This window comes from Ornithorhynchus anatinus, chromosome 6, assembly GCF_004115215.2.
Source record: "Ornithorhynchus anatinus isolate Pmale09 chromosome 6, mOrnAna1.pri.v4, whole genome shotgun sequence".
Lineage (NCBI taxonomy): Eukaryota > Metazoa > Chordata > Mammalia > Monotremata > Ornithorhynchidae > Ornithorhynchus > Ornithorhynchus anatinus.
The window spans coordinates 36,302,767-36,322,013 of NC_041733.1; the positions used below are offsets into that span (position 1 = coordinate 36,302,767).

The 19,247-nt window shown below is 43.9% G+C and overlaps 1 protein-coding gene across 8 annotated transcripts in view; it reads left to right on the forward strand.

The window, feature by feature from the left end:
- GRIA3 (glutamate ionotropic receptor AMPA type subunit 3) overlaps positions 1-19,247 on the forward strand; it is a 261,251-nt gene that overhangs the window by 226,979 nt on the left and 15,025 nt on the right. For 5 of the 8 annotated variants that reach the window (XM_029067979.2, XM_029067973.2, XM_029067975.2 and 2 more), the window contains one exon: positions 492-739. In XM_029067979.2, coding sequence (XP_028923812.1) covers positions 492-739 — 248 coding nt within the window. Of the gene's footprint in view, positions 1-491; positions 740-1,296; positions 1,412-19,247 lie in introns of those variants that run through there. The other 3 variants (XM_029067976.2, XM_029067977.2, XR_003760542.2) reach the window with 2 other exon arrangements.

The window sequence follows — 19,247 nt, forward strand, 5'->3', positions numbered from 1 at the left end:
CCTTGGCTGGCTTCCTCTCCCCGTCAATCAGTGGTGTTCATTGAGGACTTACTTGGTGCAGAGTACTGTACTAAGCTCTTGGAAGAGTCCAAAACAACAGAGTTGGTAGACACAACCTCTCGCTCCATTCTCCTTCCTGTTGTAGCAGAGTAATCAATCTATCGATCAATCAAAGGTATTTATTTAGCATCTACTATGTGCAGAGCTGGCAGAGTACAATACAACAGACTTAGCGGATACATTCCCTGCCCGTAGAGTCTAGAGGAATGAGCTCACGTAGGGGCAGGACCAGCTTTTCAGAGTTGCAGCCTTATCCGTAGGTTCCGCCTCTGATTGCTCAGGCTGCGGTTCCACGGGACAGGCCCCCGAACTCACCTAATGTCCAGGCAGGGAAGACAGTGAATCAGCCGGTCAGAATCCGGTCCGGAGGCCCAGCCTACCCTCTTCGACTCTAGACGCTTCATTCATCTCTTTGTGATTTCTTCTCACAGAGATCCAAAATAGCCGTCTACGAGAAAATGTGGTCGTACATGAAATCGGCAGAGCCGTCGGTTTTTACCAAAACAACAGCAGACGGGGTGGCGAGAGTCCGGAAGTCGAAGGGAAAGTTCGCCTTCCTGCTCGAGTCGACCATGAATGAGTACATTGAGCAGAGAAAGCCGTGTGACACGATGAAAGTTGGTGGAAACCTGGATTCTAAAGGCTACGGTGTGGCAACTCCCAAAGGCTCAGCATTAAGGTGGGTGGAATAATATAACAATATCCATGTTGTTATAGTATTCCACCTACCCTGATGTATTGTGTTGTCATTTTCTTTCTTGTGGATTTTGAGGTAACTTAAAGTTTAAAAATCTTCGCTATTCCATGGAGTTAAATAAGACGGTAAATTATGGTTTCATCTATTTAATGCATCCATTTTTTAACGTTCTCTCTGTGTGTTGTCCTCTCTGACTGTCTGTTGCTCTTTTAATTTTATAGTTCAGTGGCTTTTTCGATTTAAATGGTAAAAGCCGAGTTACAGTGCCATACGTGACGAATGTTAATTGCATGATGTGGTGTTCTTGTTACTTTTTTTCTCAAAAACAATTTCCCCATCCCGCACACTTCAGTTTTGAGCGAATGTTATCCTCCATGCCACCTTCCAATATTTAACCCTGTATTTGCTGTACAGACATCTCTATAGCTCCACGTTCTGTGAAATTTAGCCAATTTGTCCTCTTGTGCTCCTTTTTTATACGTTAACGATTTCCTGAGCATTTGTGCATTTTCTTACAAGTTATGTTTTATCGTTTCAAGAAATGCTGTTAACCTGGCAGTATTAAAACTGAATGAGCAAGGCCTCTTGGACAAATTGAAAAACAAATGGTGGTACGACAAAGGAGAGTGCGGCAGCGGGGGAGGTGACTCCAAGGTCAGCCTCAATGTCACCACAATCGGGTACCTTAGTGAAGAGTAATCGGCAAGACTGTTATCTTATTGTGGAAGATAGAGAGCACAGTGAGACACACTTGAGCCGGAATGACGGAGTCGTTCTCCTGTCCAGCAGCTTTTAAGCGGGACAGTCTTCAAGGCACTGCCCACCACTTTGATCTAACTTGGGTCCCTTATTCAACTCCCAGACAGAGGCTCCCCCCATAACGTGTCGCCCCAGGTGCCAGGTGGTTCGTTCGCCCCCCCCCCGGGGGGCCGAGGCTCGTAGAAACCAGAGAGAGAGTCGTGCCCGTGAGGGCCCCCCACTGCCACCCCAGCCCGACGGCGCGAGGAAGCGTGCTTTTGCCCGGTAGGGTGCGTGTTAGCTCACAGGCTTTGTTCCTTGGAGGTCGTCTTTTGGGAGGGGCTCGGTTTTGCAAGTACGGACTTAGGCCTGTAAGGCACCGATCTGCATGCAAGGTGGCCCATTTCAAACAGACCCCATTTTACCTGAAGGCAAGAAAAGGGGCTTCGGCTGAAGTGAAATGGGACCTGTTTGAAACGGGCCCCCCTGTATCTAGACTTCAAGGAGCCATTTTTAGAACTAACTCAGGTCATCGTGCGTATGTGTTGATGTGTTGATGGAATAGATTCACGGCTGGTGCTCCTTAGCCTCTCTTTCCGGTTCGGGTGGGTCCAGGGCGGGTGGTAACAGAACAGGGGTGCTTCTAACGGCTCTGCCTCAGCAAAAGTAAATAAGCAACAGGAAACCAGCCGGTAATCAGGTCTAGAAGGTATAGTGGTTGTCCGAGCGGCATTGGGACAGTATTAAGCTCAGAAGACACTGTACCGAGTGAATTGTCGTAGAAATATTTGGTAAGTACAGCACGGAACTTGAGACAAAACTGCAGTATCTAAGGTTAGACAGTCGAAACATCTAGGGATTAATATTTAAAGAGTAAGCTTCAAGGTGACTTCTGGAGTCCATACGTGGTTTACGTCATTGGTATCTGCTAGACACTTCATATCCATTTGTATTACCAATCCATTTCCCACTGCCGTAAACTCATGACCCTTGCAGGTTCTACCGGTTTAGATCTTCTGGGCTACAGGTAATCTGTTGCCTGTCAATCTTTATATTCTCATCCAAGTAGAAAGATACTACACGGTTTTTTATCAGGGGTGTGAGTGCCTGTCAAACTCAGAGTGTGTAGGCTAGATTGCCTCCATAATTGCCTCATCGCTCCTGCTCAAAGAAGCGGCATGATTTTAAAGAGCCAGAGAAAATAGCCTCATTCCCCTTTTGCCCCCAAACCTCTGACTGGCTACAATTATCAAGCCTTCATGAAGCATTATTGTGGAGGTTGATAAAGCTCCCGAAACCTGTTTTACCAGGCTACAAGAAGCGTTTTGAAAAATTACTGGCCAAGAACTACTCCTCTGGTATACCCAGCTTCTGCTTCACCGATTCTAATTAAATCAAGGTGTGACTTCTGGCTACCAGAAATTGTCTCTTGAACAATGCTCTCTGTAAGGCATCCCTTACAATCACTTTCTCTAATGACCTCAGGATGTAGTTAACTCCCTTTGACATTAAAGGGTAACACCTGCAGCCAACCCATATTCAGGAGCTGGTTATCCAATCTGAAGATTATTCAGGACCTCTGCTTGCCTCTTTCCTTCAGTCCCCATCTAATGGCTATTTCACAGCTACTGGGCCACAGGGTGGAAAGGGGAAGGGAAAAAGAAGCAAACATCAAATCAGTCACTTTTGCAATCTGGTAGCTGATCCAATCAAAATTTGCAGGAGGACGATAGGGGTCAGTTCAAGGCATCAGTAGGACCTGGTCAGAGGAAACTAGAAGCTACCAAATCAAAGTCTGTTCTTCAACACCCACTTGGAGCATGCCCACACCTATTCATTCATTCATAGTTATTGAGCACTTAATGTGCAGAGCACTGTACTAATCATTTGGGAGAGTACAACGCAATACTAAACGGACGTTTTCCCTGCCTCCGAGCTTACAGAGCTCAGCACGTGCTTTCCTTCCTTCTACAGCCATGATGGCTTGAGACCAGGGCCAGAGTTATGGAGGAGGGGAAGAAGCTAAAGCTAGACTCAGGAGATGAGAGGGTGGAGTCTCAGTGGAGTCTCTGGCAAGCTCAGAAGATCCCATGGCTCCTAAAGAGCTTGTGGGGTGGATCTCCTAATGCCTACCCAACACCACCCGTTCCCTCCAGGAGGTCACCCTAGCCATCCGAGGTCAAATAGAGGACCGATGGACACGGAACTGGATGAGTGCAAGAATGCACTCTGGGGTGGCGGGTCATGGGGATAACTTTGGCCTGAAGCCCTCTGGGACTACCACTGCCCTAAACATCCCCCTGGGTGATGACTGCAGCACCTATCAGTTTAGGAGACCCTGGAGAGGTAGATGGAAACTCTGCTAACGCTGAGTTTTGGAACCATCTGTTCCAGCCTAACCCCATTATAACTAATGCACCGTTCTATATTTCCTCTACAGTTAACTGAGGGTCAGAGAGAGTAGTGACTTCTACTGAACAAAAGTAGTAAAACCGAGCAATTCTCCACGGCCTTCATGATAGCATCACCGCAAGTGTAAAATAACTTATGCTTCTGGCAATTCGATGAATATCTTGAATCCGATGGCGCGTGACTAGTTGTCAAATCTATCTGTTTTTTTCTCAACCAACCTGTTTACTAGGCAAACGGCATGTTTGCATAGGTGATCATGAGTGATGAATCCCGGGAACACTGACAAATGTTGGTGGCCTGTCCTACCATCTGAAACACAGCCGGCGGAACGCGCAAAAGTCTTGCTTTGGGCCGGGACAACAGGGACCGCCCCCTAACAGTGGTGGCCATGGTGGTGAATCCAAGGTAGGGCAGACGGCCGCGACAGCAGCCGCAGGTAAGCGTAGAGAACGAGAAAGAGATACTGCTGGGGGGCAGCCCGTGGAAACGGCCACACTGTCTGAAGCAACAGTGATGGTGACAGTGCCAGCAGTGGTGGTAGAAAGAGAAGGAACGACAGCTCGGACTGCCGGTCCTCTACCCCTACCTGCTGCTGCAGCGGTGGTTGGCTGCCTCACGCCAGGCCGTCTTCTTGTCTTAATGAAAACACCTGCATGAGTGCTTGTACTTCTGTGTTTCTCTCTCCATCTGGTTCTCCAGTCCAATTCTGTCTCCTCTTAATCCACTTCACTCCTTTCCATTCCCTTCTGTCACCCCATCACCCATTATGAGCTCGAGAAAACATGGTGCCGTTCGACTGAGTCTTTCCGAGCCTTCAGGGTCACTTACTGGAAGCATTCTGTCCCTCGACCTGTGACTAATGATAAATGTGCAATTGGGACCAAGGTTTTTTCCCAAAATGCAGCATTCCATTGGCTGGTTCTGCGGCAAAAGTGGTTTCTCTGCATTAGAGAGCCTGAGTTGTCTAAAATATTTATATAGCTATTTAATGTTCAATCCATTGGAAAGTATATGACTAGTTAAAATACTTAAATCAGTACTGTAATTTTAAAATGGAAGGCATTAAGGACAGCCAGCTTTCTCCACTTTCCTCTGATCCAGCAGCCAAAGGCTTAACCAAGAACAATAATCCTCACGAGTAAATCCACAAGTCCGAGGTATTAGGGTCTAAATAAACCAGAGTCCATTCTTCTTTAACAATCTCTAAGGCACAGGCAAGATAATGGAAATTAGAACTGTGGTTTGGGGATTTTTAATCTATGAACTGCAAATAACCCTTTTGTGTTTGAGGTTTATTATAATGTGTTTGTAAGTGTGGTAATTAAGAGCCAGTGGCTTGTTTCCCCATAAACCTGAATCACCAAGGGGTTTATGACTCAGTGACTGTAAATCATAGTAGAATGGAATTAAGGAGGTAAATTTTTCACTCAGGCCCAACTGCTTCTGTCTTCTCTCCTTGCTTATCCCTTACCCCAAGTCAAAACTTTAATCTCTTACCCATTTTTTTTAAAAAGCTTTGGTCAATAACATTTAAATTTCTGCCACACAACGGACCCCCTGGGAAAGGGTTTTTCCATTACCATATATATGCCAGGCAGTTGGTGCAAGCTGCTTCTTGTTATTCCAAATACATATATGCATTTAACAGAAATATGCATCACTGTCCAATATGTTCTTCAATTTCTTCAAGTGGGATAGGTCCAGGGGTTCGGGTAATATCACACACTCTGACTTTACCATCAGATCCCTAAAATGAGGAGCAGCGTGGCTCAGTGGAAAGAGCACGGGCTTTGGAGTCAGAGGGCATGGGTTCGAATCCCGGCTCTGCCACTTGTCAGCTGTGTGACTGTGGGCAAGTCACTTAACTTCTCTGTGCCTCAGTTACCTCATCTGTAAAATGGGGATTACGACTGTGAGCCCCATGTGGGACCACCTGATGACCCTGTATCTCTCCCAGCGCTTAGAACAGTGCTCTGCACATAGTAAGTGCTTAACAAATACCAACATTATTAAAATGCAATTATTGCCTTTAGATAAGAATAATAAGTGAATGGGAATTATACTTTCCAGTTGGTACAATTCAGCTCTTAAGGCTGCCTTTCTTCTTTGACACCTTGTTATCTCTCCTTCTCACTTTTCTCCCTTCCCACCCTGCCATTTAGGATTCTCTCCCCTGTCAAAATTGTAATGATAGCTCATCCAAGAGGATTTAATAACAAGTGTGACTAATCACTCTAGGAATGGTGCTGGAAGAAACTTGACTTGGGATAACCAGGATTGATGTGTGCTGCGGTCACTTCCTGATATTGTTGTATGTATATGTAGGCAAGAATAATGGCAGATGAGTGACACCTGGGTGGTAGATTGATCTCCCTGGAAATGCAGAGACTCTGGTTTGAGGTCCAGAAGTGGGGTGAGTAGATGTGATTTCTTGGCTTGCCTCTGTATGTGCTGCTGCCATCTTCTAGAAGAAAGACCCTGTTCCCTCGTGGCAATTTCCTTTACCTAATGCTACTGCAACTGCCCTTTGACTTGACTGTGAATTCTGAGTTGTAATCCTGATGTTTCCTCTTGTGTTTACAATACATTATAGTCTTGAAGCTTGGTGAGTTGAGATAAGCTCATATCAGTGGCTTACCAAAGCCTGTGATCTTGTCAGATATTCCGTTAGACTCCCAAAATTACAAAAAAAAAATTCTGATGGATCCCTTAAGTGGATATCTATTTCTTTGAGGTACCTATATAGATTGTGGGGAGCAAAGAGGTTTTGGTGACTGTGCTTTTACCAGGCAGAGCATAACTATGACCACAAGCTCAGTGCTTCACAGATAACTTTAAAGTGGAAGAAACTGTGCTTGGAGCTCACAAACTGTGCCCATTTTAGTCACTGTACTACAGCAGTTCCAGTGGGAGTGCAACATATAAAGGTACATACATAAGTTTAAAAGACATCATTTGAATAGGAAGGCATGTTTCTTCTCTAGCAGGTTTGCTTTAATAGAGAGACTGGCAAAAGATAAAGAAAATCATCGAAAAATACTGGGGAGGAAGACAGCCTCAGAACTAAAAGTTGTGGAGTAGAATTTAGAAGGTATAAACTAGAGTCTATTTCAGTGATTTCTTTCAATTTGGGACCTGGTTTCTTTGCATTTTAGTAAGAGAATAGGACAACAGATCTTTCTAGAGGTAGGACAAGGAGAAAACAGGGGGAGGGTTGGCCAATGAATTACTCTGCCAAGGTGCCGTGAAAATTACAATGCTGCCTCATTGCACCATTCTTCCTAACACAGGATGAAAAATACATTGATTTAGCAGTAAGATGTGGGACCCCCATTCATTTTGCCAGTGGAATCCACGTGCATTTGTTCCAGGATCATGACTTCTAATGAAATGCAAGGAAATCATAGCTGTGCAGTAAGTGACTTAGCTTCTATGGAACACATCTAAGTCAGGAAAGGCATCTTAGCATTTGCAGTTGTATTTCAGATTAACATTTGCAATTTCCTCCACTCCTTCCTTCTATCTCCCATTCAAACAATCAAGTCATGGCATATATTGAAATCTTACTGTGTGTAAGCCCTGTGGGCAAGCTTGGGTGAGGAAAATACAAGAGTTGATAGACATTATGTCCATCCTTAAATAGCTGTTTCTTCAATAAAGGGGCAATGGCTACATTCAGAATTCCTGCTGACTCCAGAAAGAGTAGAGCTCTTACCCCATGGGGGGAAATTTGTCTCTCAGCTAAATCCCATTTCTCTAATTATGCTGCCAGCCATCTGTTCGGGTGTTTGAACTAGGCCCGCCAGAGAGGAAGTGCTCTAGACTGCTCTTCTAGCCCTAGACTTCTCTGAGCAAAAGACATGTACCTTGTCGGCCACACACTTTTTCTCTGAGTCATTTGGTGCCACTGTTGCAAACAAGGAACTGGCCTGAATGAACCACTGTCTTGGCCGGCTATAATGGTGGGCTCGTTCTTATGTTAAAATAATCCTACAGGGAATTGGATTTTGGATAGAGAAGTAAGTGGCCACTGAAGTCCCCTCTGTAAGGCTAAGACAAGGTCTTCTGGCAAGTTAATTGGACAAAGAAAGGACTCCATGCGATTCAGAATTCACACTTTGAAACACCAATCTCATCATTCACACAGTTCACAATTATTAGCTCTCTCCGGGCTCTGATCCGGCAGGGTCCTCCTTCACCTAATCAAGTCTTTGGACAGTCTTTCCCATTCACTCACGTTTACTGAGTAACCTACTGTTCTCAGGGTACTAACCTAGGTGATGAAAAAAATAATGTAACAAAATAGTAAAATTTTAAAAAACAACAACCTACTGCCCTGGTTTCAAGGAGCTTACATCGTAATGGGGAGATGGGAAGACAGACATTTAAACATGCAGAGGGAGCAGGAGGAAAAGTACGCCAGCTGTTTAGGGGCATCTAGTTTTGCAGGGCTGATGTTTTAGCTGGGTCCACATATTTAACCTTAAAATGGGAGATAGTAAAACACTGGAACAGAAACCTGATGATCTGAAACAGCACAACGACCAGGTTCATTAAAGCATCAATCGGCCATTCTGCAGATTCAGCAGAATTTCAGTCAGAATGGGGAAGAGAATAATTCATCACTATTAACAGCAATAGTATCTGCTGAGTACTTACTGTGAACCGAATCATATTTTAGGGCTCTTGGAAACATACTGAGAATGTTTGCGGGAATCCTGTCCTCAAAGGGCTTTCAGTCTAACGTTAAAGGCAAATATATGTAAACTGATGAAACAATAATAAAGGATGAAAGAAAGACTAATTCTCAAATGGAAAGCAGGTGCTTTATAGAGCAACCTAAAAGGTCCTACTGACATCAGTGGCACATTTTTTTTAACAGTGGTATTGGGTATCAGTAGTAATGAGCACTTACTCTGTGCAGCACACTGCATTAGGTGCTTGGGAGAGTACAAGTGAGTAAGGAGAAGACACGATCCCTGTCACGAAGGAGCTTAAAATCTAGCAGGGCAGGCAGACATTGTATAATTATTATAATTCCCCTTCAAGTTACTGTCACTGAAATTCTTCAAGAGGATGAGAAAGTTCCTACTCTGACAGAGAACAGAATTTAAGCAACATGTTTTGGAAGTCATCTCAATTTAATCTAATTTCATAAAATGACAGGCAAACCCTGACTCTTAAGTGCAAACACTGAATTATGTTCACTCCTTAATTGGATTTTATAAGTAGCCATTTGAGAAATACCACAAAACTTAGAATTGTTCCCATGAAATGTTCATGGAGCTATATTCCCTAACGGAGAGACCCATCAGTGTGTTTCAATCACTGGCATTGTTATGAACTATGAAAATGACTTGCAGCAGCTTTCAGATCTTAATCCAATATGCACACATTATTGAATTAGCTCTCTGCACTTATATTAAATTATGATCCTATTAGCGGGGAGTTAAATATGTTTGAGCTACATTCATGAAATACATAAATATGGTTATACTTTACAATGCCAGCTGCTACCAGAAACACACTGCAGACCATTTTGGAGGGAAGACACTGGTGTGATGACAATAGCAGATGCCTTTGGGTAGTATGCTTGGGTGCAAATGTGTGTTTCAGAATGCAACCCGCACACACACACACACACACAATACTAATGAGCTCTGGAGGCATTCCAGAATTCATCTGAGGCTAAACAGTTGAAACTACTAGAACCTCATGCCCCTAGAAACCCGGCATCGGAAACCCATAGAAGACAGAAAGCGAATTTCCTGTCATCTGGTGGCTTGTTCTGTGATCTTGCCACTGGACAGATTTAGTAGTGGGAAGAAGCAGATCCTAACCAAAATACCCGATCAAGGAAAGCGAAGAGCAGGTCACCCTTCCTGCATTTTGCCTGTTTTAGTCTCCCCAGTTAGAGCAAAATTCCCATATTCATTCAATAGTATTTATTGAGCACTTACTATGTGCAGAGCACTGTACTAAGCGCTTGGAATGTACAAATAGGTAACAGATAGAGACAGTCCCTCCATATGAGAAGGGAAGTGTCACTTTGCTTTGTGCTTCCCCAGCACTTACTTCAACGTGCTGGACCCAGAGGATGCTCGATGAATGCTACTGCTATTACAACTATTAGTCTTCCTGATCTAATCCCAGACCTCTGGCTTTCCTGTTGGAGAGTCAGAAACCTCAAGGTTGGTCACAGCAAGAAATTTCCCAACCCAGCAAAAACTGAAATGATGAACTGCTGGTTGATATTCTATCAATCGGTGGTATTTACTGAGTGCCTTCAGTGTCCAGAGCACTGTATTAAAGTGCTTAGAAGGGTACACAAGAGTCAGTAGACCTCACTCTGGCCCTCAAGGATTTACAATCTAATGGGGGAGAAAGACAAAAAACAATTTAAATATAGAAGGAAAGAGAGGCTGGAAACACTGGAAAAACTCTGCCTTCTTTACTCCACAAGTGCTCAAAGAGCAGGGTGTGTAAATTAAGAGAAACATAAGTACTATTACTGCCAAGAGTGCTGTAAGAACATAAGTGCTAAGGTTGAGAGTCATTCAATTAATGGTATTTACTGGGTGTCGACTGTGTGCGAGACCACACTGCAGTGAATGCTTGGGAGAGTATGATAGAACTGTGTTGGTAGATACGTTTCGTGCTGACGATGAGCATACAGTCTGGAGGAATCAGTGGCATTTACTTAGCACATAGCTGTGCGCAGAGCACTATAATATGCACTTGGGAGGGTACTAATCAACAGGTTTGGATGATGTAATCTCTGCTCTCAAGAAGTTGACAATCCAGTGAGGGAGACAGGCATTAAAATAAATTACAAATAGGGAAGCAACACAATATAATGATGTGTACTAAAGTGCTGTGGGCCTGGAGGTGGGGTGAGTATCCAAGTGCACACCTAAGTGCACAGGTGATGAAGATGGGAGGGAGACTAGGGTAAGCAAACGAGGGGTTAGGCAGAAAAAGCCTCTTGGAGGAGTTATGATTTTAGTAGAGTATTTTGAAGATCGGCAGAACGGTGGTTTGTCAGGTCTACACCTGCTGTCTCAAATTCCTCTCCGCCAATTCTCTCCTTGATCCCCTCCAATCTAGCTTCCATACCATTCACTCCACAGAAACTGCCCTCTCAAAGGTCACCAATGATTCCCTTCTCGCCAAATTCAATGGCTCCTACCCCATCCTAATCCTCCTCGACCTCTCAGCTGCCTTTGACACTGTGGATCACCCTTTCTCCTGGAAACGTCATCCAACCTTGGCTTCACTGACTCTCATCTGCTTGTTCTCCTCTTACCCCTCTGGCCATTCATTCTCAGTCTTCTTCATGGGCTCCTCCACTGCCTCCCCCAGTAACTCTGGGGGTCCCTCAAGATTCAATTCTAGGTCCCCTTCTATTCTCCATCTACTCCCACTCCCTTGGAGAACTCGTTCGTTTCCACGGCTTAGCTGCCACCTCTATGCAGATGACACCCAAATCTACATCTCCAGCCCTGATCTCTCTCCCTCTCTCCAGTCTTGAAACTCCTGCTTTCAAGACATCTCTATTGGATGTCCTCCCGTCACCTCACATTAACATCTCCAAAAGAGAGCTCTTTATCTTTCCACCCAAACCCTGTCCTCACCCTGCCTTTCCCATCACTGCAGATGGCACCACCGTCCTTCCTATCTCACAAGCCCATAACCGTGGTGTTATCCTTGACTCCTCTCTCATTCACCCCACATACTCAATCCATCATTAAATCCTGTCGGTCCCACCTCTGCAACATAGCTAAAATCCACCCTTTCCTCTCCATCCAAACTGCTATCACGTTAATACAATCACATCCTATCCAGCCTGGATTATTGCACCGGCCTCTCTGCTGATCTCCCAGCCTCCTGTCTCTCCCTACATACTTCACTTTGCTGCCGTATCATTTTTCTATAAAAATATTCAGGACATGTCCCCCACACCTCAGAAAACTCCAGTGGTTGCCCATGCACTTCTCCATCAAACAAAAACTCACCACTGGCTTTAAAGCACTCCAGCACCTTGCTCCCTCCTACCTCACCTCGCTTCTCTCCTCCTACAGTCCAGCCCACAAACTTTGTTCCTCTAGTGCTAGTTTTCTCACTGTGCCTGGGTCTCGCCTAGCCCACGTCCTGCCTCTGGCCTGGAACGCCCTCCCTCCTCAAATCCGACAGGCAATTACTGTCCCCCTCTTCAAATCCTTAGTGAAGGCACATCTCCTCCAAGAGGCCTTCCCAGATTAAGCCCCACCTTTCCTCATATCCCATTCCCTTCTGCATCACCCTGACTTGTTCCTTTTGCTATTCCCTTCTCCCAGCCCCAGAGCGTTCAAGTACATATCTGTAATTTTATTTATTAAATATTCATAGCTCTCTGCCCACCTCTATACTGCAAGCTCATTGTGGGCAAGGAATATTTCTGCTTATTGTTGCATTGTACTCTTCCATGCGCTTAGTACAGTGCTCTGTACACAGTAAGTGCTCAATAAATACGACTGAATGAATGAATTAATTAATATGAAGGGGGAGGGAGTTCCAAGCCAGAGGGAAGACTTTGAGGAAGGGATCAGAAAGATAAAAATGAGATTGAGGTGCACTGATAGGTCATCATTAGAGGAAAGAAGTGTGTGGGCTTCCTTATAGTAGGAGATTAGCGAGGTCAGGTAGGAAGGGGAGAGCCAAATGAGTGCCGTAAAGCTAATGGTAAGGCGTTTCTGTTTCATGAAGAACATGGCCAGCCTATGGAGGGCTCTGAGGAGCAAACAGCCATGCACAGAACTTTTTTTTTTTTTTTGAAAAATGATGGTGGCAGCTGAGTGAAGTATGGACTGCAATGGAGAGTGACTGAAGGCAGGGGGATGTGATACGAGTTGGATCAACGTACTAGGAATCTGACTACAGAGGAAGAGGTAGATATTAGAGATGTTATGAAAGAAGAGCTAACAGGATTTGGTGACCAGCTGAATATGTGGGTTTAATGAGATATGTGTGTCATGGGTAATGACAAGATTTCAGACTTGGGAAAGTCATTGGGAGAACAGGATTTGGCTGGGAGAACAAGGACTTCTATTTTGGACATTTTGTTTTGGGAAGATATGACCTGGGGAGACGAAACAATGAGAAAAAGCCTCCAATTCTCTTCTTGACTGCCTGCAATTTGGCTTCTGCCTTCTTTACTCCACAAACTGCCCTAAGATACCAATGACTTTCATTTTGCCAAATCCAATAGCCTCTACTTCCTCCTAACCTTCCTTGACCTCTTAGCTGCCTCAATGCTGTGGACCACCCGTTTTTCCTGGAAACATTATGCAACCTTGGCTTCACTGATACTGTTCTCTCCTGGTTCTTCTCCTAGCTCTCTAACCATTCCTTATGTTCTCTCTCACACTCCTCTGTCTCTCACCCTCAGACAGTGGGGGTCTCTCAAGGCTCAGTTCTGGGTCCCTTTCTATTCTCCTTCTACACCCACTCCCTCGGAGAATTTGTTTGCTCCCACGGTTACAGCTTCTACCTCTCCAGGCCCAACCCCTCTCCTTCTCTGCAGTTTTGCATTTCCTCCTGCCTTCAGGACATCCCTACTTGGATATCCTACTGACACCTCAAACTTAATGTGTCAAAAACAGAACACCTCATCTTCCCACCCAAACCTTATCCCTCTCCTTCCCTTCCCTTCCCTGTAGACTCCACTCTGTTCCATCTCACAAGCCCGTAACTTTGGCATTATCCTCAACTCTTCTCTCTCATTCAACCTGCATATTCAATCTGTCATCAATTCACATTGGTTCTACTTTTCTCAACATGGCTAAAGCCCATCCTTTCCTCTCCAACACAACTGCTACTATGCTGATCCAAACACATCCCATCTTGACTACTGCGGCAGTCTCCTCGCTGGCCTTCCTGCCTCCTCTCTCTCCCTATCCAGTCCTTATTTCACTATGTTGCCTAGACCATTTTTCTCAAAAGAATTCAGTCCTCATCTTCCCACTCCTCAAAAACCTTCAGTGGATACCCATCTACCTCTGCATCAAACAGAAACTCCTCAATATCAGCTTTAAAATAATCAGCTCTCTCCATCCTATCTAACCGCTCAGATTTCCTACTACATCCCAACCTGCATATTTTGCCCCTCTACACTTAGTCACTGTACCTTGATCTTGTCTATCTTACCACTTACCCTGGCTTGAGCTCCCTTCCCCTTCGTGTCCTACACACCACCACTCTCCTCATCTTTAAAACCTTACTAAAATTACGTCTTCTTCCAGAAGCCTTCTCCAACTAAGCCCTCATTTCCCCTATCCCCCCCCCATCAGCATCGACTATGCACTTGGCTGTGAGCTCCTTAAGCAGTCTGATACTCACCCTAGCCCCACAGCATTTATGTATCTATCCCTATGCTCTACTATCCCTTACCTGTAAAATATTTTAATGTCAGCCTGCTCCTCTACACTGTAAGCTCCTTATAAGCAGGAAGGGTGTCTGCCATCTTGCGTTGTACCATTATGGTATTTGTTAAGCACTTACTATGTGCCAGGCACTGTACTGAGTGCTGGGGTGGATATAAGCAAATTGAGTTGGACACAGTCCCTTGTCCCACGAGGAGCTCACAGTCTCAATCCCCATTTTACAGATGAGGTAACTGAGGCACAGAGGAGTTAAGCGCTTAGTACAGTACTCTGCAAACTAAGCACTCAATAAATACTACTGATTGATTGACTGATGCTGGAGGACGTGGATTTAAGGATGGCTTTGATCATGAAGAGAGCGGTGGATCCAGTTCTTAACCTGGCAAGGGCTTTGTGACTGAAAAAGCAATAAACTTGCCAAAACTAAGGACCAGACAAACTGAACTAAGCAAAGCAAACCATTCTAAAGGGGAAGATTTTCTGGATGAACACCCTGCCTCTACTCAAGCATTTCTGGCCATTTCTGAAAGTTTTCTGAGCATGAAGACTAACTACCTTCTCATCCATAATGCAGCCACACTAAATTAGGCTTTGAAATAAGGAGTTCATTCTAGTGTTTTGGCACCCTGACAGTCCAGAGTATTTTCCTCAAGTCCAAGGTCTTACTGCTTTCTGCCAACTTCCTCTTATTTTCTGTGGATCCACTAACTGATAAGTAACCCCTTTATAAAAGTCCTAAAGTCCTCTATCTACTTGAAAAGGAATTGGACATAAAGACTATCTGGCCAGGTGAGGATGGACAGCCACATAGTTCATCCTCACCTGGACAGATAGCTTTTATGTCCAATTCCTTTAACTTCTCCTCATAGGACCCATTTTCCAATCTTTTAACCATTTTTGTAGTTCCTCTCTAGACCCTCTTTGCTATCACCACACACTTTTTTTAAGGCACAAAGTCCAAAACAAGACATAGTACATCAATAATGGGTAGAATACAGAAGACTCTTTTAGACTTTTGCATGTTATACTCCTGTTGTCTCAACACAGAGCCATGATGGTTTTACGCCTCAGGATACTTCGCTGCTGACTCATTCAGCTTTGGATGCATTATGAGTTCACTTCCCATCCATGCCCAAGTATTTCCCCATTATATATGGTTTGCCTAGCATCCCAGTGCACACCTGGAACTTCTTCCTACTGAATTTCATTTGTTAGATTATTTCCCAGTTTAAGTCACTTAGACTTACTCTGTCCATCCCTCCACAGACAGGATTCTCAGCTTCACCCATAAATCCTCTGATTAGCCTGCTCTCAATTCCTTCTCCCAGGACATCAATAATAATTAATAATAGTAATAATAGTAATTGTATTTGTTAAACACTTACTGGGAGACAAGCACTGAAGTTCTGGGGTAGGTACAAGATAATCAGGTCCCATATGGGGCTCAGTAGAAATAGGAGGGGGAACAGGTATTGAATCCTCATTTTAGAGATGATGGAACTAAGGTACAAAGAAGTTAAGTGACTTACCTAAGGTCACATAGCAGACAAGTGGAAGAGCTGGGATTAGAAAGCAGGTCCTATGATTCCCAGGACCGGGCACTTTCCATTAGGCCATGCTACTTTTCAATACTGATTCAGACCAGACTAGGGACCACTTCTTGTGGGCCACCACCCATTCCATTGATCATTATGATTATTGGTATTATTGGTATTTGTTAAGCACTTACTATGTGCAAAGCACCATACTAAGACAGCCTGGGGTAGATAGCGTGGCTCAGTGGAAAGAGCATGGGCTTTGGAGTCAGGGCTCATGAGTTCGAATCCCAGCTCTGCCACTTGGCTGTGTGACTGTGGGCAAGTCACTTAACTTCTCTGTGCCTCAGTTCCCTCATCTGTAAAATGGGGATTAAAACTGTGAGCCCCACGTGGGACAACCTGATTCCCCTATGTCTACCCCAGCGCTTAGAACAGTGCTCGGCACATAGTAAGCGCTTAACAAATACCAACATTATTATTATTATTATTAGATACAAGTTAATTAGGTTGGACACAGTCCCTGACTCACAAAGGGCACAAAGAGCTCAACGGTCCAGTTATCCTTGGGGACAGGGATTGATCCTACCAACTCTATTATACTGAACTTTTCCAAATGCTCTGCACAATGCTATAAACACAGTAAGTGCTCAATAAATGCTATTGATTGATGAATGATTACCAATAACCTGATCCTCAAACCACCTTTATGCCCCATATATCAGAAGCTTGCAAATGGATTGGAATGGAATGCCTTACTAACACCCAGGTAGTTTCACCTACCCACCCCCATATTATGGTCCACCATTATCAGAAAAAGACAATACATCTGCCTGAGCCTCTGAGCACGGATAAGGTGGTCTTAACCATACAGGTAGATACTTAAAAGGAAATCCAAAACCAGTCAGGCACTAAGGTGTTTATTTTGAGTCAGGATTACAAGCTAAATTTGCAAGAGATGGTCTAAAATTTACATGGTTTAGGGAGCTTTTTCTATACAGAATAAACAGCTGAAACTCACATGCCTCAGTGATGATTATGATCAGTGTTTTCCCAGTAGCCTTTCATTCATAGTCTATTTCAGAATCTTGAGTAGCTTCTAAGAGCATTTTATTTGGATAAGGAGAACAAATTTAGTTTTCAGTGTTATGTCTTTTGACGTAAATGGACCTGAGGTAGGGTTGCTCAGTAATAATGTATTTGTTCATAAAGGAGCTGCACAGATTTGCTCCAGCTTTCCATCATAGAACAGAGGCACTTGAAAAACATTTTTTCATTGCAAGAGTTGATGTGAGAGCACTGACCATGGCAAGGGAAAAAACAAAAAACAAAAAAAGTCCACCTGGAAAATCCACTTTCTAGAGGAGAACCCAGTGCATCTCACCAGCATTTACTTTCCTAACTCACTGCAGTCCTAAAGAAAGTGGGGTAAGATATTTTTGTTTTCAGTGGGAAAAAAAAATGTCATCAAAGGAATTAAATGATATACTGGACATCCATGTTAGGGTTGAGAATTGATTTACATAGTTCTGACTACCCTTCCAATGCTTCACATTGACGGATGCCAGTTTGGGCATTTTAGTTTGACTGAATTTCTAATTTATACACTGGATTGTATACATCATAGCAAGAGTGACGTGATACATTCTGTCACAACAAGTGAGAAGTAACAGTATAGCACAGGTTAGAAAAGCTAATCAATGCAGTCTCCCTAAGGAGTGTCCCTAGACGAGTTATTTCAGTAACAAGATGTGACGAAGACTTTCGTTTAGTTGCTTCAAACCAGATTGTGTTTCCTAAGACTTCAGGGGTTTAAACAATTTATTTGATTTAAACAGGTCTTTTCCCTCGGAAATTGCCCTCCAAAGAAGAAGGTTATTTTTAATTTCACTCACAACAATGGTTTCCTATTTTTATTTTTAAAAGAGATGGTCATTAAAGTAAATATATGTGACAAGTTGTCAAATGTCATAGAATCAAAGCATTGAAAAGTTCTCCTTGTGGCAAAAATAATAATTCTCTTTTAAATCTGAGTATATTCCTTTTGTCCTTTTCATGGTGTCGTCATAGATGAGAGGAATTTCACTCAGTGGGGTTTATTGGGGGTCTACAGTTTGCGAAGCACTCTACTAAGAACTTGGGCGAGTACAATGCAATACAGCTGGTAGACACGTTCTCTGCCCAAAAGGAGCTTATAGTCTAGAGCTTTTTATATTGCAATCCTCAATTCCATGGAACCAGGCAAAGTGCTACCTACACTACTAACAAGGGGATGGAGCATGGGGGAGAGGGAAAGGGAGAAAACAGCATGGCATGGCAGAAAGAGCATGGGACTAGGAGTCAGAGGATCTAGGTTCTAATCCCTTCTCTGCCACTTGTCTGCTGTGTGACCTTGGGCAAGTCACTTAACTTCTCTGAGGCCCAGTTATTTCATCTGAAAAATGGGGCTTAAGACTGTGAACCCCATGTGGGACACGAACTGTTTCTAACCTGATTATCTTGAATGTAACCCAGTGCTTTAAACAGTGCCTGGCACATAGTGCTCTGCACACAGTAAGTGCTCAATAAATATGAATAAATGAGTGAATATAGTGAGCACTTAAACACCATTAAAAAATGCTTTCCATGGAGTCCTTTACTTTCTGTAGAGGTAGAAGTAGTCTCCCTCGAGATAAAAGCTCCTTGTGGGCAGGGAATGTGTCTACCGATTCTGCTATACTGTACTCTTCCAAGCACTTAGTACAGTACTCTGCACACAGTAAGTGCTCAGTAAATACTAATGACTGCAGCTAGCCTTATTCTGATGGCACACAAAGAGGGCGGAATACCACCTGCCTGTCCCAAACCATTCCTAAATGGGCCCATCTGGAGACTCCCACCCAAAATACCAGGATGATTGATTCCTCCCTGCTTTGGGGGAGGATTTTCCAAGCCAGAGCTGTGGCACCTATCTGGTGAGTCTGTGCCTTCCAGTTCACATTTCCACAGCCTTGACTTTAAAGTCTCGGTGTAGAAAACAGAAACACCCTCAAAACCAAGATTCCCTGAGTTCACAAGGATGAATACAGTGGATCTAGCCAATGTATTTCCCCTCCTTCCTAGAGAGAATCATTAACTTTCCTCTTAAATGGCTCAGAAATCTCTAGAAGAGGAGGTCTAGTCTGCAGGCTTTTGTGGGAAGGGAACACGTCTATCAACTCTATTACACTGTACTCTCCCAAGCACTCAGTGTTCTGCAAGCAGTAGGCACTCAATAAATACGATTGCTTGATTGAGGTCTGCCACACCCATTCCTCACTTAGTAAGCGCTTAACAGATCCCATCATTATTATTATCATCATATGCCCTCTTGCTGTAATATAGGGACTTTTTACCCCATTTTCT